This window comes from Mus caroli, unplaced genomic scaffold (genome assembly GCF_978045245.1).
Source record: "Mus caroli unplaced genomic scaffold, Mus_caroli_1 scaffold_1, whole genome shotgun sequence".
NCBI classification, from domain to species: domain Eukaryota; kingdom Metazoa; phylum Chordata; class Mammalia; order Rodentia; family Muridae; genus Mus; species Mus caroli.
Genome location: NW_028227256.1, coordinates 177,196,104 through 177,222,610, shown reverse-complemented (window position 1 = coordinate 177,222,610; position 26,507 = coordinate 177,196,104). Strand labels below are relative to the sequence as shown.

The 26,507-nt window shown below is 41.9% G+C and overlaps 1 protein-coding gene across 5 annotated transcripts in view; it reads left to right on the top strand.

Moving 5' to 3' along the window:
• Smyd3 (SET and MYND domain containing 3) overlaps positions 1 to 26,507 on the top strand; it is a 580,304-nt gene that overhangs the window by 88,013 nt on the left and 465,784 nt on the right. For 4 of the 5 annotated variants that reach the window (XM_085843350.1, XM_021156846.3, XM_085843347.1 and 1 more), the window contains exon 2: positions 20,892 to 20,955. In XM_085843350.1, coding sequence (XP_085699476.1) covers positions 20,905 to 20,955 — 51 coding nt within the window. In that variant the 5' untranslated portion in view covers positions 20,892 to 20,904. Of the gene's footprint in view, positions 1 to 20,891; positions 20,956 to 26,507 lie in introns of those variants that run through there. The other variant, XM_085843352.1, reaches the window with a different exon arrangement.

The following is a 26,507-nucleotide window of genomic DNA, read 5'->3' as shown; positions in this document are numbered from 1 at the left end:
TTTTTATTTCTTTTTCCAGGACAGTCTCACTATGTAACTTGTCTGGCTGAAATTTACTGTGTAGATCAGGCTGGTCACAAAGATGACAGAGGTCTACCTGCCTCTGCCTTCCGGATCCAAGGCGTGTGTCATTATGCCCTGTGCCATATGGAACTAAAATACAGCAAAACAGACAAAACCATAAAACAGCTCACTGTTACATCTCCAGGACCTGTTGCTATTATTTCATGTAGTTTTTGTCCCATTTCACTGCTGTCTGCTACGCCATTTGGGTAGCATATGCCACTTCATCTATATATCAGTGGCCTCTGGGATGTCTCCTAATAAAGTGTCGGAATTGTTCATAGTTTGAGTTGCATCATCATTTGAAAGCAGTGACGATAAGGAATAAGCCATACACAAGTCCTGAGAGGAGGGACAAAGGAGAGGGACCGGGGACACACGACATACAGTATTGAAAGTGGGTTGGAGAGAGGGTTACAGGAATGCAGTGTTTCCCCACTTCTGGTCCATCACAAAGCCTGTGTGTATTTAGTGAGTGAATAAAGGGACATATGGAGAGAGAGGGTGAGTGGTTTTCAGATCACTCAGATGGTTAGAAACAGAATGGAGACTTAAGACGAGAAGATCAGTGGTTCTCAGCCTTTCTGATGCTGAGACCCTTTCGTGCAGTTCCTCATGCTGTGGTGACCTCCAACCATAAAATTTTGTTGCTACTTCATTACTGTAATTTTGCCACTGTTATGAATTGTAATATAAATACCTGATATTCAGGATATCTGATACGCAGCCCCTCCCCTGTGAAGGGTCAATGAACCTCTAAAGGGGTCTCAACCCATAGGTCACGAGAACCGCTGTCTTAGATTGTTTATGCCCGGGGTGACTTCGACTGTCCATGATCACATGACCAGGAGAGGGGAAGAGGCTTAAAATGGGAAGGGGCTTCTGTGGTACTCTGTCACTTTGAGTGATAGGCCAGCATGTGCAAGGGCAGCTTGAGCTCAAGGTCAGTCAACAAAGGGAGTCCAATCACAGTGCTCTCCACCAAAGATTGCTCTGAGCTGTTCTGGCCCAGACTGGCGCATCTGCAGTGGATCCGAGGTGTTTCAGCTATCTGTAATTCTTCTTCACTCAAGACAGGACAGAGAAACCCACAGGGATGGGATCACTCTTCATCAGCCACAGGCAAAGTAGGCAGGCTCAATGTAGCAGGAATCCTTCCTATCACTGAGCAATTGGAGACAGTGTGCTTGTATGCTGCCCTTGAACTCTGGGGCTCAAGGAGTCCTCCAGAGCAGCTGAACTCCAGGCATGTGTAATCGGATATATAACTGTTTTAATTTTAAAGTACCTTTTATTTATTTGTGGTGTATGTGTGTGCGCTGTGCATGAGGAAGTCAGGACAGCTTGTGGGAAGTGCTTCTCTGTCTACTGTGCGGGTTCCCGGGACTAGAGTCAGGTGGGCAGGCTACTTGGCAGGTCCCTTTACCTGACAAGCCATGTTTCTGGGCCAGCCGCTTGTTTCTACCAGGGAATTTTTATATTGAACTGGAGAAGAAGGCTGTCAGCATAGCTAATGGGATAGCTGTGTGTATTTTCCAGTCTGTAACATTTTTTGATTGTTACTGGTGTAACCTATGATAGAGTGTAAGTCCATGTTTAAAATTTCATTTCCATTATTTTACATGATTGAGTGCTCCTGCTAGGTCAGGGCTCGTATAGCCCTTGAGATTGTGAATCTGAATAGAGAGATGTCTCTCCATGAGAAATGGAGACCAGAAATCAGCCTCGAACACTGCAAGTGGCTGTTGCCCTCCCTTGCTCATTGTCTAGGTATTTAGTGGTGCCATTTTAGCATCTAATTAAGATTGTGCCTGCTTGTCAGTTGTTGTGAAGCCTTACACAGTCTGAATCATCAGATCAGTCCGAAGAGCATCTGCAGAGGGAAGCCTTACGCTCACACAGCAGTCGGTCCCTCATCTCTGGCCAGGGTGTGAAGGGCAGCATTGATTCATAAGATCACTACAAACAGCCCAGCGATCACTGGAGTCTACTGAGTGGAGGATGAAATGCAGGGGGCTATTACAGACACTCTGTCTCTATTAACCTCCCTTACCCTTCCATTTAGTGTGATGGATAGAGGGATGTGTGCCCTGAAATCACAGAGGTAGCACATGTTCCGATGAGAGGTCTTCTTTAAGAAGGCAGTGTTAATCACGTTAGCAGATCATACTGAGTTTAACTGGTTTCAACAGTTTTGCTTCACATTTTATTATGGAGCTTAATAAATTAGGAAAGTAGAGAATTAACAAGTTTAGTCTTGGATTTGTTCATTAGGGTGAATAAACACCTGTACTTTGATACACCACGAATACTCCGAAAGGGGCCTCGGTAGAATTATTGACGTTTATGAGCATCACTGCTGCAGTTTATCGCTCTCTGTATAATTACCGCGCCCTAAGTTTTGGAGTTTAAGACTGTCAGTGCTCTCCCTTTGAATGACTTGTCTCCCTACAGTTTTGCTTTTAGCTCTCTGGAAGCTTTGCCTTGAAAACTATCACATCTGTCCATGGAAGCATGCATCCGATGCCGGGGCCGTGTGCCACCCTGAACACGTTTTAAAAGTTAAAATTGATATTCATTACTTGTGGCTATTATCTATTGATTCATAAACTTCAAAACCTTTGAGCTGTGGGTGTCTGAAACAGTCAGGAATGCCAGAAAGAGTTCCCTTCCACACGAAGTCTTCTCCCCTTAGTCCTCTGAAGGGATACTTGGCTAGACACCGTGTGCCGGTTTTGTTCAGAGCAAGGAAACAATGCTAAGGTACTCAGCATCACTTATTGCAGTTAATATCATTCACCATAGCTGCTTTCTTGTTTTTCAGAATATCCCAACTTTTCTATCTCAGATAGTCCAGTCTGGAAGAAGCAAGGAGCCTTCTTTTGGATGTGGATTGAGTGTGAGAAGCCATAAATAACTTTAAATGGCTAATGTCAACCATGCTACTGTTTCTTTATGGTTGAATACCTCATTTATTATCTGTGATGTTGGGCTGTCAATCAGGTAGGATGGCTCGAGCCATACTTCTAACCCCTCAAGTAATCTTTTTTTAAAAAAAAAAAAGTTGAAAAATGTTTCGGTGCAAATGGTATGGACGTAGTTGCCTGGATTATTGGTAAACAAAACAAAACAAAAACCCCAGCACACACGTAAAATTATTCTTCTGCTAGACTAAGCTTTATGGGAAGGCAGGCTCTGCTCCTGTTTTTTTTTCTTTTTTTTTTCTTTTGGTTTTTTGAGACAGGGTTTCTCTGTGTAGCCCTGGCTATCCTGGCACTCACTTTGTAGACCAGGCTGGCCTCGAACTCAGAAATCCGCCTGCCTCTGCCTCCCGAGTGCTGGGATTAAAGGCGTGCGCCACCACGCCCGGCTTCCTGTTTTTTTTTCTGTGCTTATTTCTAGCTGTTTGTCATGGTGTCTGACTTGATAAACAGTTGTTAGAGGAAGAAATGAATGAATGACCACACTAGCGACATCTTACAATTAAACGTTTTAAAGGATTATGGATCTGAAATATGTAGCATTTGGTCTTTTTTGTTTTTCTTTTTTTTTTTTTTAATGGCTGTTTACGATTTTAAAAAGAGATTTATTTATTTAATTTATATGAGTACACTGTAGCTGTGCATCGGATCCCATTACAGATGGTTGTGAGCCACCATGTGGTTTTTGGGAATTGAACTCAGGACCTCTGGAAGAGCAGTTGGTGCTCTTAATCACTAGCCATCTCTGCAGCCCCTGATCTTTTTTTGTTTGTTTGTTTGTTTGTTTGTCCTAAGGAAAGGGAGAGAGAGGGAGAGAGAGAGAGAGAGAGAGAGAGAGAGAGAGAGAGAGAGAGAGAGAGAGAGAGAGGCGAGAGAGATCCAAGCTTCAGAGAAACATGAGCACAGCCCTGGCCTTCGTGACTACTTGAGGTCAGACCTTTGAGTGTTTGTGAGAATGCAACGTGAGCGTAATGAATTCTTAATGGTAGTCTGCTAATTTATCGATGAGCACTGCTAATTTCTATGCTTGAGTTTTATGTTTGTTTATACAAGTAATTGTCAAGCTGATGTTTCTGTATCACACTTAGGGACCATGAAAGAGCCTTATGCATAATTTCTATAATAAAGTCTCCAGGGTGACATGTCCTTATAAATTCATAAGTGATACCATTCAGTTTGTAGCCTGGTAGCATAAAAAAGTCCTTATATGGGTAGACACGTGTCTTTTGCATCTTGGATCTTTTTTTCATGGTTTATTTTGGCTCGGGGGTTTAAGGGTAAAGGATATCTTGGTAGGGAAGACATGGTGCCAGAAATGTAAGGCAGCTAATCGTGTTGTGTCCAGCATCAGGGCACAGAAGAGATGAATGGTGGTGGTCAGTGCCCCTTCGTCTTTTTATTCAGTCTGCAACCCCAGCCCACCACATAGAACTGCTTCCGCTCAGCCTGCCCTTCCCCCCTTCATTTAGACCTTTCTGGAAACACCCTTATATGTATTCCCAGATGTGTTTCCATGGTGATGAAATCCAGTCAAGTTGACAATGAAGATAGGAAGATTGCCAGTCACTACACACTCACCTTGCTGGCTTAAACTGTGTGTGTGTGTGTGTATGTGTGTCTGCCATGTACACATCTGCTTGTGTGTAGATGCCTGAGCTTGATGTAATAGGTGAGTGCTTTTTTTTTTTAACACCATTTATGGGCATCTGAATTCAGGCCCTGATACTTCCGCAGAAGATATTTAACGGACTTAGCCATCTCCCTAGAACCTTAAATCAGGTTTTATAAGCCCTCTATGCACTCATGGCGCCGACACCAGTGGTCTTATTCTTCAGCTGATGGCAAAGCACAGAGGTGGTGATTGGACTCCTCATGCCCTCAGCACTCATCCCCCTGTGGTAGTGATGCTTATAATCCATTAGTGAAGATAGGCAACTTTTCAAAGGCAGCTGACAGCCGCTGGTTTGGTCCTTTTTACTTTTAGAGAGCCCCTTAGGGCAATTCAAATGACTCTTTGCAAAGCATCCATTTGTCTCCGGTTGAAGGGAAATAGAAAAATAAAATATTTCCCCATAGTACTGCATGAGCGATATTGGCTCTGAGGTCTCTGCTACTGGTGTGTCATAACATTCTGGGGACCGAGCAAGATGACATATCTCTGTACTTGGACTTACATATTAACACACTTAGAGCCGGCCTTATTCTAAAGAGTTACGGTTTCAGATCTGTGCTGCTATTTCTTGATTGGTTGTGTGGAGTAGTTGTGGAAAGGCTGTCATGTGTTTGGAAATGGAGGAGTTAGTACCCGTCTCCTGGCTTTCAGCCTGACTGGCCGAGATGGATCTCTTTGACAAATTGACCAAATTACCCGTCTTGCATAGTATAGCATAACAAATTCATGCATTCATTGTTACTGTGTGTTGTTCAGTTTCCTTATAGAGATAAGACTTCCGAACCCTGCTTGATTCCCACCTTAGGGATATTATGACCTCTATGAGGAGCCTGGGATTCCGTGAAACCCAAAGCAGGGTTCTACAGACTGGCAGAGGTGACGAAGGCTTGGGTTCTGGAGAACATCTGTTATTTAGGTGTTGTGGGTTCTGCTGCGAGACCTTTGACCTGACATTCCGATGTCGTCAGGTTTGTATACAGCGGAGCTGCATTTCTTGTGCTGGAGAAGGACAGTCGTGGGGAGTGTCTTCTCAGGTTCCTGAGATTCAGAAGTGTTGGAGACACTTGGCTTCACCAATTCTGCATGTCACACGCCTGTGTTATGGGAGGTAGTATCATATTTTCTAAGAATTTAGGTAAATGATAGGAGCAACAAGAAGCATACATTCTTAAGACTGCTAGTACAGTCCTGAGCCCGAAGAACAGGGAGTAAGAATAATTGTCACAGTGATATGATATGTGGCTAGGAGGATTTTAACTCTTTGGATTTTCCAGGTGGAGAGGCCGCTCCAGCAGTTGACGCTGGCTGATTTTCAGTTTTATTGCAAGATGCCAGCCAAGTATAGAAAGCGATTCAGAAATAAAGTAGGTCATTTTTACATCATGGTTTTTCTTTTTTTTTTCCTTCACACTTCTAATCTATTGAAGATACATAAATAAAAATGGTCGCTGGAGTGCATCGCTTTGGTTCACATCTTTGGATGCAGATCTTTTAGAAGACAGAGCTACGCACGACGCCTCTTTAATTTAGAGCTCAGGTTGGGCTCCGTTCTGGTGCTGCTCTGCAGTGACTGTCCTATCGTGGGCAAGTGATTTATTTTTGAAACTTAATTAAAAAGTCCTTTCAGTGAGATTTAATTCACGTCCCTTACGTTCCACTCATTTGCTTTGTATAATTTGCCGGGCTGTGCTGCTGATTCCAGTTTTAGAACCCGTTTGTCCCTTGGAACCTGTTCCCGCTAGCTGTCATCCCCAATCTGCTAGATCACAGGATGACGCCATGTTTAACATTTGAGGGACTGCCAGATTGTTTCTATTTTCTATTCTTACCAGCCGTGTATGCACCTTCCAGTGTCTTCTGATCCTTCTGATCCATGTGACCGTGTCTAATTGTCATTGTCACTATCTCTCCTCGTGTGTGTGAAAGACTATACTTTTGAGTTTTTTGATGGACATTTTCTTAATGATTTATGAGGCTGAATATCTTTTATGTGTCTGTTGGCCTTTTGTATATATTCTTCTAGAGAATATATACAAAATATATTTTATTTCTGTGAGCTTTTTGTTGTTGCTTAACCATCTTTCGGATGGTAATAAAATTGGTGCTTTCCTTGTGGAGTTACTGTAAGGATTTAGAGAGGTAATATACATGAGATGCTCAGAGTATCAGCTGCCGTAGAGAGAATCCTTACTCTTGGCTGTGGTTATTATAGCAGTTTCTTCATGTGGCTAATGCTTCCTACTGCTCCTAAATTCTCCAGTGAGAATTTGAAAACTAAACTTCAGTTCCTAGTTCTACCAATCCTGTCTTTGCTCCATATGTTCAATTGCTTGTTTACTTGTTCCAAGGCCTTATTGTGATAGAATCTAGAAATATGAATTAACAGAGTGTCCCCCACCCCACCCCCCAGCAAGCCTTTAGACAGTACCAGAAAGGCAATTAGACAGTGATGTGCTCATTTATGTAGGCATTGAGTACTGGGCTGTGAGAATAGGTAGAGGGTTACAAAAGGCTTTGTAGTCAAGCTGGATGGTAAGTAGGAGATTCTTCTCTATACAGCAGCCTCAGTGTTGTGGACAGAAATTGTTCGAATGCTTAGCAAATATTCAGGGTAAAGCGAGACCCTCAGGGGACTCTCCCCATGGCAGTGGAGACTAGAGGCTCTTGGCCACTTCCCCTGATTGGGTCTGAAAGTCTCCTAGGCAGGAGTTATTTGCCTCATGGAGAAGCCTGAGCTGACCCACAGGCCCAACATTCTTGAGTGGCACTAAATAAACACAGCGACCCAGAGGGATGCTGCACAACCAGGAACTCAACCTATGACAGTGTTGTCAGGACCATGCCTGTCTTCAGTGTCAACAGAAAGTCCACCATCTCCAAAAAGAGGTTGCGGCCGACTAAGGACAATCAGGAAAAGTAGAGTCAGGAAATCTGTCTCTACCAGGTTCTGGGGATCGGGGAATAGGTATGTAGTAGGTGATGCCTTCTTTTTGGAAGTGAAGGAGGATGATTGCTGACACCTTTCCGGCGTTGTAGGTAGTAGGTGATGGCAAGCTAAGGATGATTCCCGAGGTGATTGATTACCCAGAGGCCTTTGGTATAAGCAAGAAACGTAATCTGCATATCCAACCCAAACCTTGGTCTGGCTCCTTTTTACTTTGAGATCCTTAAGAACCTAGAGCTTTCTCACACGTGGAATAAAACAGTATGTTCGTCAGTTCAAAATGCGATACAGCAGAAGGAGCCAGAGTTAAAAGCAAACAGAGTTTTCACACATCTCCATTCCTTATTCTATTTGGGTCTTCCATAGTGAAGAAACCCGTTCCTGAGTATGGAATTAGTTGTTTATATAGTCATACACACTCTACAGCTTCCGGAGACGCCATTCCTTGATTTGGGTTTGTTTGGGGCCTTGTTTTATATAGTTACTGCTGTGGAGAAATACTAATAGCTTCACTTCATATAAACACAAGTGGTTTTGAGGACTACAAGTGCTTGTGGTGTTTAGGTAATGTAAGTTGATTTGGCAACCAAATGTTTTGTATTGCTGGGAAGATACGGAAGTGTAGAATTACTGTTTAGTGTTCCATGTGTCCTCTTCCTCTTCCTCCTTTTCATTTCCTGTTTTTCAAGGCAAGGTTTCTCTCTGTAACCCAGACTGTCCTGGAACTAGCGCTCTATAGACCAGGCTGGGCTTGAACTCAGAGATCTGCCTGTGTCTGCCTCCCAAGCGCTGGGATTAAAGGCGTGTACTGCCACCATCTGGCTCTCTATGACTTCTAAATTTCCACCTGCTCCCCTGCTTACTGTTCTCTGAGGGTGTCCTTTACTCTGAGTGGGATCCAGAAGGGTTAGCTTGAATGGGAAGGCACTTGATGTTTCTGGGCTGGGTTGACAAATAGAAGTATCTTCTGAGTGACAGTGTGGATGGCCGTCTGTGATGACAGCAGAGGCTTTCTTTGTCTTGTTACCATTTAAGTTGGTGAAGATTACTTTCATTGCCAGTAAAAACTTGACTTGCTCAAGGGTTTCTCAACCTGTGGGTCTTGACTCCCTTGGAGTCACATATCTAATATCCTGCATGTCAGCTATATGACTATACTATAGCAAAATGAGTTACGAAGTAACAACGAAGTCCATTTATGGTTGGCATCACCACAACTTGAGGAACTGTACTAAAGGGTTGTATCATTGGGAAGGTTGAAAACCACTGGCTTACAACTAAGCCAGAAAGGAAGGGGATGGAGGAGGGAGGGAAGGAAGAGGACAGGGCAGGGGAGAGGAATTGACTACGTCCTAGAGAGGGAACAGGTTTTGCTGTAAGAGATTATTTGCCGATGTTGGTGCTTTCACGAAATAGGGGTGTGTGCGGGTTTGAAGGAGCAAGGGGAGAGATGCGTGTGGGGACAGGGATAACTGGAGGTTGTGTTCTGAGAGCTGGGCAGTGTGTGCCGTCCTTCTGGACCTGAACAGGTGACATCATGCTTGTGGGGACATGGTTATCCATGGAGGTTATGTGCCAAGAGCTGGGTCATGTGTGCCGTCCTTCTGGGCTGACCTGAACAGATGACGTCATGTAACCTTTCACTTAATCATTACTTTTCCCTTTGAGGACCCAGAAATTTGTTTGATGGTCTTGTTTTATTTAGCTGATAGTAGGGGGTTTGGGCTTTTCCTCTGTGATAGACATTTTCATACTGAGTGGTGAGGGTGCATTTCAGGGCTGCAAGGATGGCGTCCTTTCACTTTATAATGCTGTGTGTTCTCGTTTGATTTTCACTGGGCCGAACTCTCTGAATCCTTTATCTATTCGTTGACTGTTTTTAGGTCACCTACGAGTTGCTTGGCTAGATATCAGATACTGAGAAGATTAAAAAAGGAAGACACTGCAGGGGCCGCGCTTTGCCAGAGAGTGAGATCAGGAACACGGGCCACATAGTCAGAGAGCAGTTCACTGTAACTTACTTTCTACTTGCAGTTTATACTGTAAGTTTAAATATTCTGGGACGCCAGACTTCATGGCAGCTGTCTTTTGGGAAAGACAGATGCACTTTGAAAAATTCACTGTAAAATACATTTTAAAAGCATCTTCTGTGTTTACTTGTCATTCTGATTTCAAAATTGCTCCATTGAGGGAAAAAATGTGGCTGTAAAAACCAGTTTAAAGTTTGGAGAAGGAACAAGTTATTAAGAAAATAGCAAAGTAAATAAAGTAAATAAATAAAGGCTCCAGCAGGGAGCTGTGTTTGCCACGCTAGTCTGACCAGAGTTCGAGCCCCAGGACGCTCTGTAACTCACTAAAAGTTCCATAGTGATCTGACTGGGCCAGCCAAGGAGAGTCACAACAATGGGAAGGATGTGACATTCAAAAGAAGATCTTGAAGAAACAATTAAAATTTGTCATTTAAAATATCACGTGATTTTTGAGAAAGCATTCAAGTAATGACATTTTAAAAATGGTTTCTCTGATTTTCTCTAGGGGGAAAATAGATGTTTTAATTCACTGCTATTGGGATTCCTTTAGTTTCTTCAAGGCTGATCAGTTACAGAGTCCCATCTCCCGAGATTATTATAAAGGAGCAACGACCTAGGCGATGCCTGTGTGGTGGAGTGGGTGAGCTTACCTGCAGAAAGTGGTCGTCTTTTCTCTACTGGAAGGTGTTCATTGCAGCCTGATGTGTAGGAAGAAGAGAACATTGGTGTTAAAATTTTCTTATTCTCTTTTGTCATCTAGGTAGAAAAATCAAAAAATACTTGCTTCTCTCTTGTCTTCGCTCTCTCTTGTCTTTGCGAGTGATTGGTATTGATTCTCCAGCTTGACAAGATTGAGAAGCACCGTGGATGCAAACCGTTGGGCATGTCCACAAGGAATGTCCAGAATAGATTAATTGGGGTGTGAAGATGTACCCCAGATATGAATGAGACCATCCGGCTGGCTGGATGCCTGGACAGAATAAAAAGGAAGAGAGCTGCTTACTGCGTTCATCTCTGTACTTTCTGAGTGCGGACACTGAGACCAGCTGCCTTACCACCATGGCTTCCTGCCGCAAGGGATTAGACCCTTGAAACGTAAACCCAGACAGCCCTTCCTTCATAAAGCAACTTCGTTAAGTTGCTTTTGTCGAGTAGTTTTCCCAGCAGTGCATAAAGTCATGAATGCATTGACTCTTCCCTCTGAGATGAAAGTATATAAAAGTTTAAAAAAAAATCTATTTAGATAGGAATGTCACCTCCCTAAGAGGTTGACAGTTAAACAGACCGTGACTTCAGAGTGTTTCAGGTTTTACATTATTTGATAAGGTGTGGACAACCCGTTCTGTTATTTACTCTTATTTTAGTTCAGTGAGGTCACACTGCCCACTGTCACGTAGCTAGTCCAGTCCCAGGCTCATGTGGCTGTAGTGTTGATGATTTATCTACTACATTAAATTCTTTTAAAACTTTGTTGATGAAAAAACACAGTCTTAGAGAAATTAATTGATAACACATTATACACAACAAAAAATGAGGCACCATGAGAAAACTCGGTGAGTCCAGGTGAGTGGTATGAGCAGGTAGCTCACCTCAGAGAGACTGGAACGGGAACGGGCATGTGAAGATGTTCTCATCCGACCAGTCATGAGGAACACACACGCCGAGCCTCACATCTCTGCCTGGCAGTGCCCACTGGCGGGATCAGAGGTTGGTAGGATCCGGATTCAGAGCAACTTTTACACTGCCACAGGAGTGTAACAGCTGCAGCCACTTTGGAGCGCCATTGTTAACGTACAGGAGTGTTAGAGGATGTTCTCAGAACTCAGCCTTCTGCGAAGCTGGACAGGAGAGAGACTCACCGGAAGGAAAGATGTGCCACTCTCACCATGAACTCTTTTGTTTTGGGGAAATCCAGCTATGTTTTGTTGTTGTTGTTGTAGTTGTTGTTGTTTGTTTTCCCCATGAAAACATGCATGCCAACACCTAGGATGTAAGGGGTATAATTTTTAAAAACAGATTAATAAGTATTTTTAAAACTTATGTATTTTAATTAATGAACTATCAGATATAATTGACATAAAAGATCTGTGAGTTCCTTTGGTTGGTCTAAATCTGGATAAAGACCACAAAGACCACAATGTTTTGGAAACTGTTGTATTGTGTGTGCAGGGCAAGTAAGTGCTGTTGTAGTTTAATTTATAATAATAAGAGCGTTGTACTTAACGTAGTGGCCACTATGTAGGTTGTAGAACCCATTCTGTCAACATGGAAAGGTAAAATAAATTGTGATTTAAATTAACACTGAAATTGAACTGTATGTGTATATATGTATCTGAACTATATAGTATATTTATGAGGCAGTATTTACTCAAGGGTTAGATGGAATGAATGTTTAAATAATATAATCATATTTGTGTCTATAAATATGTAGTATAATTAAATATTTATATGTAAATTATAAAAACAGGTTTTAGTAAGTAGCTTCATACTGATTTTTTTTTTATCTTAATTTTTTTTTTTAATATGAGACAAGGTCTCACTGTGTAGTCCTGGCTGACCTAGAACTTGCTTTGTAGATTGGCCTCTAACACACAAGAGGTCCTCCCCCCTCTGCCTTCTGAGTGATGGGATTGAAGTCAGTGCTATCATGACTGGTTTGCCCTCAATCTGACCTCAAGGCAGAAACCAAAGGGATGATAGGACATACTGCTATATTTGAGAAGAAAACAATAACGGTCTAGAGGTTTTAGCTTGGTCTTAGAACCTTCACATAGGTGGTGTGAAGGACTGAGTTCTTAGGAAGAAAAGAAAAATAATCTTTAAAAAGTAATAAAAAGTTGAATATGTAGGACTTGATATTCTAGATGTAAAACGTCATTGGTGTTATTTAAGGCTCACTGGAATTGTCCCTGTGGTACCTATAGTGTTCAGTTTAGGCGTCACTGTTGTGTCCATTATTAGTCATACTTACTACTTAAATGGTACTCGATTTGAACCTTTGGGCAGAGCCAGAAGTGTTCGTATCAGTTTAGATTTTAAGATTTAGAGAGAATCAAATAGCTTTAGGATATCAAAGTTATATTTCAAGAGTCGGCTGAAAAGAGATTACTGAAAAAAATATTCTTGTGGTATTTTGGCTCCAGCTTTTGTGTGTGTGTATGTATGTATGTGTGTGTTTGTGTATGTATTTGTGTGTCTGTCTTGTCTGTCTGTATCTATGTTTTGCCAGAAATTCAGTATAGAGAGCATCACTAAGTTTCAATTACTAGCTATCAAAGTGACTTACAACTTGTAAAACCTTGTAGCCGATGATTGTTCATATAATGGGGAAAGTTTAAATCTGTGGTCTCGGGAAAAAAATGTTAATTTGCTCCTAAACTTGTTACAGATGCCTTGAACAAGGCAAACGGAAGGTATAAGTCATAATTGCCTTTTAATATCCTCAGAGATTTAATAGTCTCCCTTGGCTTTAATGTCCATATAGGAAGTATGCATAAACCATTTTTACTGCTTACAAGTTAGATCTTGATCAGACAGTTAAATCAGCCATTGCACTGAATTGGTAGAAGCTTCCGTGAATGTCCATTGAGCAGTGAGGTGCAGGCTGCCAGGCAACATTCAAAACTAGGGTCACTTGCTGTTGGTCCACTCGAATTTTAAAGAGATACTTGTTGTCTTAGTCAGAGTTTCTATTCCTGCACAAACACCATGACCAAGCAGCAAGTTGGGGAGGAAAGGGTTTATTCAGCTTACACTTTCCACATTGATGTTCATCACCAAAGGAAGTCAGGACTGGAACTCAAGCAGGTCAGAGAGCAGGAGCTGATGCAGAGGCCATGGAGGGAATGTTTCTTTACTGGCTTGCTTCCCCTGGCTTTCTCAGCCTGCTCTCTTATAGAACCCAAGACTACCAGCCCAGAGATGGTCCCACCCACAAGGGGCCTTTCCCGCTTGATCACTAATTGAGAAAATGCCTCACACCTGGATTTCATGGAGGCATTTCCCCAACTGAAGCTCCTTTTTCGATGATAACTCCAGCCTGTGTCAAGTTGACACATAAAACCAACCAGTACACTTGTAAATCATCCGTTTGACGGAATGAGTGGACATTGCTAGACACATGTAGATGTTGCTCCCAGCTGCCCTGGGAGAGGCATGTACAAACATCTGCCCCTTTTCCTTTCTGATGTGGCATATCTATCTACTTAGATGAAATTATCTTATGTGACATAGACTTAAATTACAAGTTCTTTGAAGATCCACTCAGCTGATTCTCTTTTTCTCTCCCTGGCAGATAGTCTGTTTTGTGTTCACCATCTTGCATTCACTTTGTAGATCACCTCCCATGGTCTGCAGAGTCCCTCATGCCTGCTTTGCTTGGAAGGAAGTTGAGCTGAGAGCCTTTGTGAGCCTTCTCTGTCAGTAGTGAGTAAGTAGGTTTACGCTTCAGAATGTGAACTCAGATCGACGAAGGGCTTACCTTTGCATGCTTTCACTGTGGTCCGGAGCGGAACACTGGAGTTTGTGTACCTCTTGTTAGCATGTTTGCCACAAAGATGATGGCTTTGATTTAGGGATCTGAGGACAGTGGAGAGAGAAGCTCTGCAGTGGATAGCTGCCTCCCTGACTAACGAGACCCAGATATTTGCTGTGCCTTTGTTTGAGAGTTAGTGACTTTAAATGACTTGTTTTCCTTCTAGGAGGGTTCGGTGCCAGTGAATAGGAGATTCAATTTCCCTGAAATATTAGTCATTATGGTTTCTCACTCTCTGTTTTATATGCTAGAATTGTGAAATAAAGCGACAGGGAACAGGCGAGAACAAACCTAAATCAGTTCTATTTTCCTTTTCTCATGGAGTTATATTATTTTGACCACATCTGTTGCTTTGTATTAAATATCATTTGTTAGTTATATGGATGGACGAGTGAATCTCTTTAATTTTGAAAAAGGCCTTTGGGCTCAAACCAGCAAAATTACTATTTGGCAACAAAAAAAATTGGAAGATCCCATCTCTAAATTGTTTTGAATATTCAAGCTAAAGGGAGATCTTATGTTTAGCATTTTCAAGCATCTTTTTGTTTAGTTAGAGTTACAGTAATTTCCCTACTCTGGAAGAATAGCAAGATTTTCATTGAGATAATCTATTTTTTCGGAGTATAGAATTTCCACGAAGAAACAACCAAGCCCTTGGCCGCATGGCATTACCATTTTTAATGGAACCCAATGCTTAGATTTCAGTGATATAAGCTTGGAAATTTTGTAAAGATACATTATTACTATGAAAATAATCTGGACTTTACTTACCTTTCTCCATGTTAAAAAACAAAAATGCCCCCCCACCCCACCCACCCACCCCCCCATGGGATTTATCCTTGAAAGGTGCTCGCTGTAGCATTCAGGACCCCTCACATGCCTTTTCCCTGGGGCTTATTTTAGACCTCACTAGCTTGAGCAGCATTTTCCTAGGAGACCCCTTCTTACAACTGGTTTGTAGGTGTGTGGTGATGAGTCAGTCCACCCAAATCAGGGCGTTTTCTCTGGCAATTTAGAGTAATGGAAGTTTTACCCAGTTCTCATGTTTCTCACCTCAGATTTCTTTCCCAAGGTCTCCTGGGCCAACCAACCACACACTGAGTCTTGGGTTTTGATTATTTTATTCAGCTTACTACAGGCCGCTGGGTGTTAGTCTTAAACCTGAGGGATGTGTATATGTGTGTATGGAGGGGTATTGCAAGGACCCATGCTCACTGCAGAGGTGTTTCTGAGTTTACCAGGTTGTGTTGCTCAGGTGGGTGTACCTTAGAGAAAGGAAGGACTACTGACTTCATGTGTTGCTATAGTCAGTGTTGGACCTGGAGACTCAGTGGTAGTTACGCCAGGTGTCTTACATGATGGGCCATCCACACAGGACATTTCTAGAGAAGCAAGAAATCATTTAGGGGCTGGAGAGATGGCTCGGCGGTTAAGAGCACTAACTGCTCTTCCAGAGGTCCTGAGTTTCGCTTGAGTTCTGCCACATTCAGAAAAAGTCTCTTGATTTAGATAAAATCGGTCCTTTATTTATTTCCATTCACTGTTTCTCCTTTTAGCACCAGGAATTGCCTAAAAATAAGCAGTCCCTCTTCTGAAGATTGCTAGTTAGTTCTGGTTTTGATTTGATGTGTGCATTTTTTTTTCATTGCTGCTTTCAAGAAATGCAGCTTTGTTTTTCATTTGGATTGAATGATACACTTTTAAGAAAAGACGGAGGGAGGAGGATGTTTTCTAAAGTGCCTGCAGGCCTTGACTTTTCCTCCCTGCCACCCCCCTTCTGCTGTTCAGGAGTTTCTCAGCAGGGGTCCTTACCCCTAGCTCCAAGCTCACCCCAAGAGTAAAGTTCTGCATGGGATCAGTGGCTGGTCCAAACAGGGCCTTAACTTTTCTCTTGGATTCAGTAAACACTGCTTTGGAAACCCGAGGATTAAAATCTACTTACTTGCTTATAAAAATTGTCATTATCTAAATAAGCGTCATACATGGTACTTCCGGCAAAAGCAAGCAGGAGTTACTTTATCCAGTGATCTGGCTCTTCTTGCTTAGCGAGCCACAGTGCTGTGTGCTAAGGTGTGCTGGAGCTGCTTGTTGTGAGCCGTGGGAAGGGAGACGGGGAGCAGGTGTGGGACTGGCTGCTGCTCACCGCCAGTGTTCTTAGATCTCTCAGTTGCAGTCACTATTTCTTAGAAGCGAACACAAGCACTCAGTGTAGTCGGGGATCGTTATTTCCAGTCACCAGAAGTAACCTCTGGGCGAGACAGACAAAGAAAGGAGAGTATAAGGGGCTGGCTGCATCTGAGGAGGTGAGTCCGGTCCCAGCAAGTCTTGTGGTCCTCCCATCCTCTCCCCGATGTTCGTCCGACGTTCTCGGACTAGCTCATCACACTCTACACTGGCTAACTTTTCAAAGATTTGGCTTACTTTTGCTTATATTGGAAGGACAGCCTTTTACTCTTATTTCCTCCTACGATGCTATTGACTGAAGTCAGATCTCAGAGTCATTGGCGATTGTTTCTGTTGACTTGTGTCTTGAGTTTGTTGTAGATGTAGGTGGCTAGTGAGAGTGGTAGTCAAGTCTGGACAGACAGGTTCCTCGTGCTGTTGTTCCCCAGCGTTGTTTTGACATCATGATGGAATCTTGGGTAGTATTTTCTTTCTTGTGTCATGTCTTAGTTAGGGTTTTACTGCTGTGAACAAATACCATAACCGAGGCAAGCAAGTCTTATAAGGACAACATTTCATTGGGGCTGGCTTATAGGTTCAGAGGTTCAGTCCATTATCATTAAGGTGGGGGTGTGGCAGCATCCAGGTATGCACGACACAGGAGGAACAGAGAGTTGTACATCTTCATCTGAAGACTGCTGGAAGTCTTCATCTGACTTCCAGGCAACTAGGATGAGGGTCTTAAAGCCCACACTTACTCCAACAGGGTCACACCTCCTAATAGTGCTATTCCCTAGGCTGAGCACGTACAAACCTTCACATGTCATTAATGCAGTCTGTTGTAGTGTTATGTACTATTTCATTTAAAACATTTGTCTTACAATTGTAGTTTTGACTCTTTGACCTCCTTGGTTTTCTATTATAACATTTGTGTGTTTGCTATTGTTTGTTTGTTTGTTTGTTTGTTTGTTGAGATAGTGTCTCAGAAGTAATCCTCCTGCCTCTGCCTTCTGAGTGCTTGGATTACAGATGTGCATCACTGTCTGGCTCTCATTGAAGTTCTTGGTTTGCGTGTTTACCTTAGTTTCAGGTTTTTCCCTTTTACATGAGTATTTAAGGTTAACATTTTCTGTGTTATTTTTAGTACAAGTTTAGGCATTTCCTTAATTATTAACTTAAAATATCTCCTTTTCTCCACTGTGACTCTTCAGTGCTGCTTCAGGCTATGTAGAAGCTTGCCCCACTCAGAAGAGATTGTACTGGGTTTTTAAAAAATACATTTCTAGTTCCTCCATTGTTAGAGAAAATGAGTGGTATTTCCAACAAGGCTGTCCTTCCCCTTGCAGAGTCACCTGATACATGACAGTCACTTCATGCTTCCCAGCTGATTTATACTCTGTTATCTACCTTTTTTTTTTTTTTTTTTTTTAAAGACAGTTTCACATGTAGCTCTGGCTGTCCTGGAACTCACTATGTAGACGACGCAGGTTTATCACAGACATCCTCCTGCCTCTGCCTCTGCTGGGATAACAGGCATGTGCCATCGTACCTGGGTAGCAACGACTTTTGATCTTTTGAAAATGTACTAAGTATTTCTAACATGGACATAATAATACTGCCCACCTTATAGGACTCCTTCAAGTTCGGCACGAGTTAATAGATGAACAGCATGGCACCGTGCCCTGCACAGCAGCAGGCGCTCACACTGCATCATTCTGTTTTCCCATCGACCCCGTTACTCTCTGGCAGTTGGTGCTTTGGCCTGCCCCGACTGTCCACCACTCCACTGTCTTCTCTGTTGGTTAATGTTACCGGGCTTATTTTAATTTTATGATTCAGCTTTTTAAATGTCTGGTTTTGTTGCTCAGGTAACTTGGGAAAAACATCTCTGATGCCTTTCAGTCTTAATCCTGCCTGTCTGAAGTAGGATTTAGTGGAGTTTCTAAATCATTTCTTAGCAGGGCTGTGTTATTAAGTTGGATAAGCCAGGACCTAGGATGTATGACTTTGGGAGTCTGGGGAGATGACTCATAACCTTTTTTTTTTTTTTTAAATACTTAAAGTGTACAGAGTACAGTTTGAAGATCCACAGCCAGATGATTGAAACCTTAAGCAATTTAAAAACCTGAGACATTTTGAGCGTCCACATGATGGTAGAAGATCCAACGCTGACCTTATATATCAGGTCAATCACAAGTGTGCTAAAAATGCAATTGCTTCAGGCTAGGTGCACAAAGTATGCATGGAATGGAAATGAAGCTGATGTTTAGAATTGGTTGCCATCTCTAAAACATCTCATCAGCTCAGTTAAAATACTGTAGTATCAGAACAGTCCAAAATTCTAAATACTCATCTTGCCCCATACACGTGAGATGAGAGAATCCCAATGTCCGTCAGGTAATGTATTTGACTTTGGATTCCTTATGGCGACAGTAATGTTCCCGTGAAAAGAGGCTGGATGTCTAGATAAGAATACAGTTAAATATTAAGTTTAGCTTAAGAAGATTAGAGGTGATGCTGGCTGTATAGCATGTGAATAGTCTGCTGATTTTGTTGTTGTTACCAGGGATTTATTATCAGACTTCAGACACAGTGGCCACTGAGCTTTGTGTGACCACCCCAGATGTGACCGTTCTTAATGCCACTGAACTCTGTACTTGAAAATAGCAGGTTAAAATGATAAATTCACGCTGAATATCTTTGTTGTCTGACTTTTCTTTGGGAGATGGAACTGTTCATCCTAGATAGAGAGCTTTGGTGCTGACCAACCAAAGAAAGGATTGCACTCAACTCAGCTTGCTGAACCAGTGAGTTTATGGACTTATAGGAACCCGGCTAACTGACAGACAGCTGCGATGTCAGGTTACCCATGACATGCCTTGTGGAAAAGCTAATAGCACACAGAAGTCCTACCTTATCCAAACCATTTACTTACGTAGTGGTGGGTAGAATTCTGGGGAGTGGATGGGTCTGGCAGGGTCTCCTGGCTCTCATGCTGTCCTCTCTCTGGGTCTCTTGAGGGTCTCTGTACGTTGCCATAGCTGCTCGGCTTCACAATAAAGATGTTCATCGTCAAACTGAGGTAATAGCTGCTGTCTTACAACGGTATATATACCACAGCCTAGCCAAAGAGCATCTCTGGGAAGGTGATAGAGGATGCTCAGCCATTTAAAAAATCCAAATCTTTCAGCTATTGGATGGATCACAGGGCCCCCAATGGAAGAGCTAGAGAAAATACCCAAGGAGCTAAAGGGATCTGCAACCCTATAGGTGGAACAACATTATGAACTAACCAGTACCCCAGAGCTCTTGACTCTAGCTGCTTATGTATCAAAAGATGGCCTAGTAGGCCATCACTGGAAAGAGAGGCCCATTAGACTTGCAAACTTTATATGCCCCAGTACAGGGGAACACCAGGGCCAAAAAGTGGGAGTGGGTGGGTAGGGGAGTGGGGGGGGAGGGTATGGGGGACTTTTGGGATAGCATTGGAAATGTAAATGAGGAAAATACCTAATTAAGAAAAAAGAAAGGAAAGAAAAAAAAATTTCATACATATTGCAAAGAATGGAAGAACTACTAGAGCAAAGTAACATTTCAGAACTGACATGCTGCCAGAATAACTGTGAGTGAATCAAATTAATGGCTTTAAAGTTTTCTTGAATTGGTGACTTTTTGCAGGGGTGTGAAGAGGAGGTGGAGTTTCATTATGATGGTTTGAATGGGATGCCTGTCTAATTCCAGGCTTCACAGTATATGATATTATCTTTGTGACATATTTTTGGTGGGTTAAGTGGCTTGGCTTTCCTGGAAGAAGTATGTCATTGGTTAGAACTTAAGTTTACAGAATTCAGGAGCCATTTGTAGTATACTCTCTGTGCTTCATGTTTGCTGCCTAAGATGAAAGCCATAGGTCTCTGCTTCCTGTTTGGTTGCCCTTCCTTCCTGCAGCCGTGCTCCTCTGTCAGGACTTTGAAGGACTCTAATCTCTCTACATCTCTAATTCTCAAATAAACATTTACTACTTCTATGAGGAAAAAAAAATCCAAATCTTGACTCTGTGTGTGTGTGTGTGTGTGTCAACAGTGCCTGTTTATCTGAGCTTGTGCCTGGAAGCTGGAGACCACCTTCCTTTATTATATTATTTATAGTGTCTTCCTTTATTACTCTCCACCTTATTTACATACAGACTTTCTCACTGCTCATGGATGTCACTGCTGGGGCTGGGCTGACTATGGCCGGCATGCAGTGGGATCCACATGCTTCCTCTCTTGCTAGCAGTGGGGATGTATGCACACACAGCTACATCCAGCTTCTATGTAGGTGCTGAGATGCCAAGCTCAGGTCCTCATGCTTGAGCAACAAGCACCATTCCAGCTCCTAAAGAAATCTAAATCTTCAAGGATGTGAGCAGAACTGTGGGCATCAACGTGCTGACGTGGGTTTTCTGTCTGCAGCCATACGTCTCTTACTTATTTTCTAACACAGAACAACTTGTTCTTTGCAGGAAGGAGAAGCTGATGCGTTGTTCTCAATGCCGAATTGCCAAATACTGCAGCGCCAAGTGTCAGGTAAGACTAGTGAGCTGTGCATGGAACGCTTCAAACCCTCCACCTCTGCATTTCTTCTCCGTTATGCCCGCGGGCCTGTTTCTTCTTTCCTTTCATCTCTTTTAAAGACAAAACCAGAACAGCGATTCCTGTTTTAACTGGTTATTTCTCCTTTAGTTTTAAATTCAATATTTGTACAGTTTGAATAGGCTTTGTCAAAGAAGGGAGGGGAGGAAAGAAGGAGAGAGAGAGAGGGAGAGGAAGAGAGAGAGAGAGAGAGAGAGAGAGAGAGAGAGAGCACTAGCTGCACTTTAATCAAAGCCAGGCACTCATTGACCATTTCTACCCCAACACAACCTCCTATTGCCCCTTTAGCTATGACTCCAATGGATTAGTTTACTGATGACATCAGCGCCTTCACGACCCAGGCACCTATCTACCAGTAGCACCAGCTGGGGACCAAGCCTTTACTTTAATAGCCACGCATGTGGTGGTACATTTTAGTTTGAAACCATCACACCATTCATTGTTAAGTTTTCTGTGCAGGCATATCTGAGATCATATATGTTTATAAAAACATATACAGTTGTTTTGCTACAGGTTCTTCTATGCCTTCATTTCCTTTTTCATATTTAGAGATTATTTTATATCACCTAATATATATGATATTTACCATGATCATAATTTCCTCATTAATGAATGTTTAGATTTTCCCCAAAGTAGATATTATTAATAAGGTATCTAACATTATTTTTGTAATTTTTGTGTACTTGTAAAATTTAATTTAATGATAAATTTCTAATCATAATTTTTTAGCGAAAACATATATGCATTTTGAATTTTTAAAGATAATGCCAAATTGCCTTCCTAAAGATTAAATTAATTTGTAATGAATAAGGTTGTTAATATCTTTGGAATTCTTTTAAGGATGTATAATTAACATTCAATATGACCTTTTCTTCAAATCTTTTGATTAATCATTTAATAAGAAGTATAATTATGCTCTAATGAATTGTATCATTAAAAAGTCTAATTGAAACTTGGATGTCCGTGTGGTCCCATGCTCATTCTTATTTTGGGATATGTGTGTGCTCTCGTGTGTTTATGTGCACAGACACTCATGTGGGATGTGTGTGTGCTCACTAGTGTGTTCCTATGGACAAGCACTCACTTGGAGTTCTCATTTTTTCAATGTGGACCATTTTTTCAGGTATTTATTTGTTTATTTATTTATTGCTATCTCATTTTTTCCATTGAAATTAGTTTCTTCAGGATGCAAATAAAAATTATTTTAATGGGAAAAATCCATTGTTGGATAATGTCAGAGCATCTAAGTTCCCACGTTACTTCTGCCACTTTCTAGTTAAGTAATTTCATAGGAAACATAGGGCCGGGCTGGAGAGATGGCTCAGCGGTTAAGAGCACTGTCTGCTCTTCCAGAGGTCCTGAGTTCAATTTCCAGCAGCCACATGGTGGCTCACAACCATCTGCAGTGGGGTCTGATGCCCTCTTGTGGTGTGTCTAAAGAGATCAATGGTGTAATCATGTACATAAAATAAATAAATTAATCTTTTACTTGAAAGGAAAGAAAGGAAGAAAGAAAGAAAGAAAGAAAGAAACAAACAAACATAGGGCCAGGCCTTGTTTCTGAGTCTGTACTGATGAGAGCTAATATCTTACGGACATCTGCTGTGTGTAGGCTGTTAATAAGAATCTTGGGTAAATTAGCTACAGGTGACACTCACCTTAGCAGTAAGGAAACAGCTCAGAAAAGCAGTAAATTGTTGTGTATTTCATAGTTGATGCTCTCTAGATTTTGGGAAATGAATGTATATGAAGTTTCCAGATTTTATACTTACTTTGTAAATGTAAATTTTATTCTTGCTGGAACATTCTGATTACATCTGCCGTTCTATTCTCTGTTGTGTTTGTCCTTTGTTTCTTGGCCCCTTTCACTGTGATGCTTGGTCCCTCCACCTGTTTTATATTGTGTTCAAAAGACACAGAATGGAAACATTTAAAAACTGAAAACAAGAGCCAAGGAGATGGTTCAGTGGGTAATGCCGGTGAGTGTGAGCGGGCACCTGAGTTCAGACCATCAGCTATGAAAGTATGTGTCTGTAACCTGAAACTCTGTGGGAATGGAGACAGGCTTGGGAGTGGAGACTGAAGCTCATTGGCCAGCCAGCCTGGCTGCAATCCATGAACTGCAGGCTCAGGAAGGGACTGTGTCTCCAAAATTAAAGGTAGAGAGCAATCAAGGAAAGATGGCCTAGTTCAGCCTTGGCCATCTACACATACGTGCGTGTACATGCATGTATATCTTCACACACAAGCACAAGTCTTATGTAGGAACAACGTGCACACACACACACACACACACACACACAGAGAAATATAAAAGTTCAACATGCTCCTGATAAGATATAAATATTAAAAAATATTTTTATTTTTTATTTCACTTTTTACAACAAATACTTTATCATAGTGAGATCTCAGCTTTCTTGTACAAAATCATAAACAGTAACTACAATAGAAAGCAGGGGTGGGGGGGAGAGAGAAAGCCACCCTAGGGGTTTACAGTTACAGTTGACAAATCCATATACCTTAGGGTATTTCAATGTCTATGCATACTTATCTGATCTAATGCTCTTCGAGACAGAGGGTGTATTTTATTTTCCTCAAAATAAAAAATTTAGCTGTTCATTTATAAAGTTTTAAATGTAATTTACCCACTATCAATTTGCCTTATATCTAGTGATTTATCTTAGCTGCAAATATATGACTTTAAACAGAAATATAAGATTGTCAACAGTAACTACAATGGAAAGCAGAGAGAGAGAGAGAGAGAGAGAGAGAGAGAGAGAGAACACAAATGCTTTTCCTCTCAAGATAAATCATAGAAAATCTATTTTGTGATTATATTTTAGCCCATCCCCACCCCCTGGCGACATGTGGCTCCCCATTTCCGTAAATGTCTGGTCAGGTGTAATGTGTATAGAAATGATGAATTAACATACTATTTGACATACATCTTTTGGAAACTATTTCTAATCTCAGCGGCCCAAGCCTTTATTTTTCCTTTTCCCCATTTTTGCAAATATGTTTTCTCTGAGGCTACTTTCTCCAGTTGTAATAATACAGAGAGAGAAGGAAAAAAAAACATTATCTGATTAGAAGAAGTAGAGGGAGTTTGGTGTGCGGGTATGCCACTTTGATTCATCGTAGTGTATATATTTTATTACATATATTTGTTATTCACTGTAGCATCAATAACAGTGTCGTCGTTAGATATAATGTGCAAGGTAATGGGAAAATAGCCAGTAAGATGAAATATACCATGCCCGCTAGAATATATGTTTGTGGGCGTGTGGGGAGTTGTGTGGGTGTGGAGGTGGGAGTGAAAGACTGGCCGGAACATATGCATTTAAACTGCTCCGGTTATCCGCCCCTTAAGGTACAGAGCTAAACGCTGTAATTATTGAGGCTACTATAAAGCTGCACAGAGTTAAACTGACAAACTGAACTATAAGGACGATAAACAGTGCTGAACAGGAAGTAAGAGCAAACAGAAGGGAGACTGATGTAGGGAATGTGACTCTGTAGGAGAAAAATACGTTTGTCTCTGAGGGATGCAACCGGCCGGCAACTGAGCATTTACCCTGTGCCTGTGGTATCAGCACGTTGTCTGAGAAAGGTTTGGGGGCCGTTTTTCAGGGTACAACAAATTCTTTCTGCTCAAAGGATACTGCCATCGCCATTGGCATTTACATTTCCTTTTTAAGCATAAAGCACAAGAACGTATTTTCATTATAGAAATGAAGGAACAGGACTGAAACAATGGACATTTTCTCCTTTTACTTCTGTTCATTTAGAGAGAATGATTCTTTTTTGTGAATGCAGTAGGCTGCAAAACTGGTTCCTCCAAGTTTCCTATGCACTCTGCCAGTCTGTCCATCCTCTACTCACAGCTGAGCATGCATATAGTTTTGTTCCTGATCCTGACAAGATTTATTCTTTTTCTTTGGTGACTGCCTGTGCCTGATGGTGGCACATCCATCCTATCATTTCCTAGTGTGGGAACCCGCCTCTATATTGGTATAAAGGACCACCCCAGATGATTCAGAGACTGAAATCAGGAAGAACGGGCTGTTTTTTTTGTTTTTTCGAGACAGGGTTTTTCTGTGTAGCCCTGGCTGTCCTGGAACTCACTCTGTAGACCAGGCTGGCCTCGAACTCAGAAATCTCCTGCCTCTACCTCCCGAGTGCTGGGATTAAAGGCGTGCACCACCACGCCCGGCCTGGGCTGTTTTCTTATTAAGAAATGTAAAAACTGACCGAGATATTGATAGCAAGTAAACCAATCTCAAGCAAACTCCCCAAGTAGTATTTTACCTTTCCTGGACTTAGCTGACTTCTGATATTTACATTCGAATTGAACTCATTGCTAAATAAAGCACACGACCAGATTCTAGATCACATTTCCAATTATGATCTTAGGAAAGGCACTACATTTGCATAGAGAGGTTCTATTTCATATTTGCAATTATATATCTCCTTACACACGTGAATCATATTTTTGGGTCAGCATTTCATGTGTAGTTATCAAATGATTTGATTTATTTTTATGGTAGAAAACTCTTCCTATGTCAGTAAGCCTTTTACAGGGTGATTTTATCAGTTGTTTTTTGCAGTGCTGTTCTTCAGTGGGGTCGGGGGTGTGGCTAAAGAAAGCTAAACCTCTTGATTATTTTAGGAATAGTTGTCTTTCAGACCTCAGGCTGAGAGGATTTGCTGTGCTGTGAATAGTCCTGATGCTGTTTGTATTTTGATGCTAATTCCATTTTCCCAGGAGGGGCTGTGGATGAGGAGTGAGTCATGTACATAGGTGACTTCTTGTGAACCTTCTCTCCACCTTAACTTGTAAAATAAAGGCGAGAGCCGGTGATTGGGCAGTGGAAGGGAAGGTGGAGCTGGAAAGTTTGGGGTAGAAGGAGGAGATGGGAGAGAGAGGATGAGGAGGAGAAAGAAGGAAGGAAGATGAAGGAAGAACTGGACGATCTAGATTCCACGTGGCTTTAAATAGCCACGGGTAGCTATGAATTATCATATAAGGGATGGAAAATTACAGGGCAATTTGTCTTACCTAGGTGGGCAGTTTATATCAATATCAATTGGCTCTGAAATTATTGTGTGGGCATCTTGTGAATTGAGAATTTATTGATATATAAATCTGACTGATGAATTATAAGCTTCTAGAGTTTTGATTTACTCTGTTAAGGGGATTTGTGACAACTGGCTACAGGGGCTAGATGGCTAAGAAGGTATGGGCAGTTCTGAGGCTGGTGAACCGGAGCTGGGAAGACCTCTGCCTGGGGCTAACCTAGAGGCAGAGAGACCAGGGCCAGAGAGTAGCTGGGTATAGAGTGGGTTGGTGCAGATTTTTTAAATATTTCCCACAACACTGCAGAGTTGTTTTTGTTTGTTTGTTTCTTTTGTTTATTTGTTTTTTTGAGACACGGTTTCTCTGTGTAGCCCTGTCTTGGATTTGTTCTGTAGACCAGGCTGGCCTT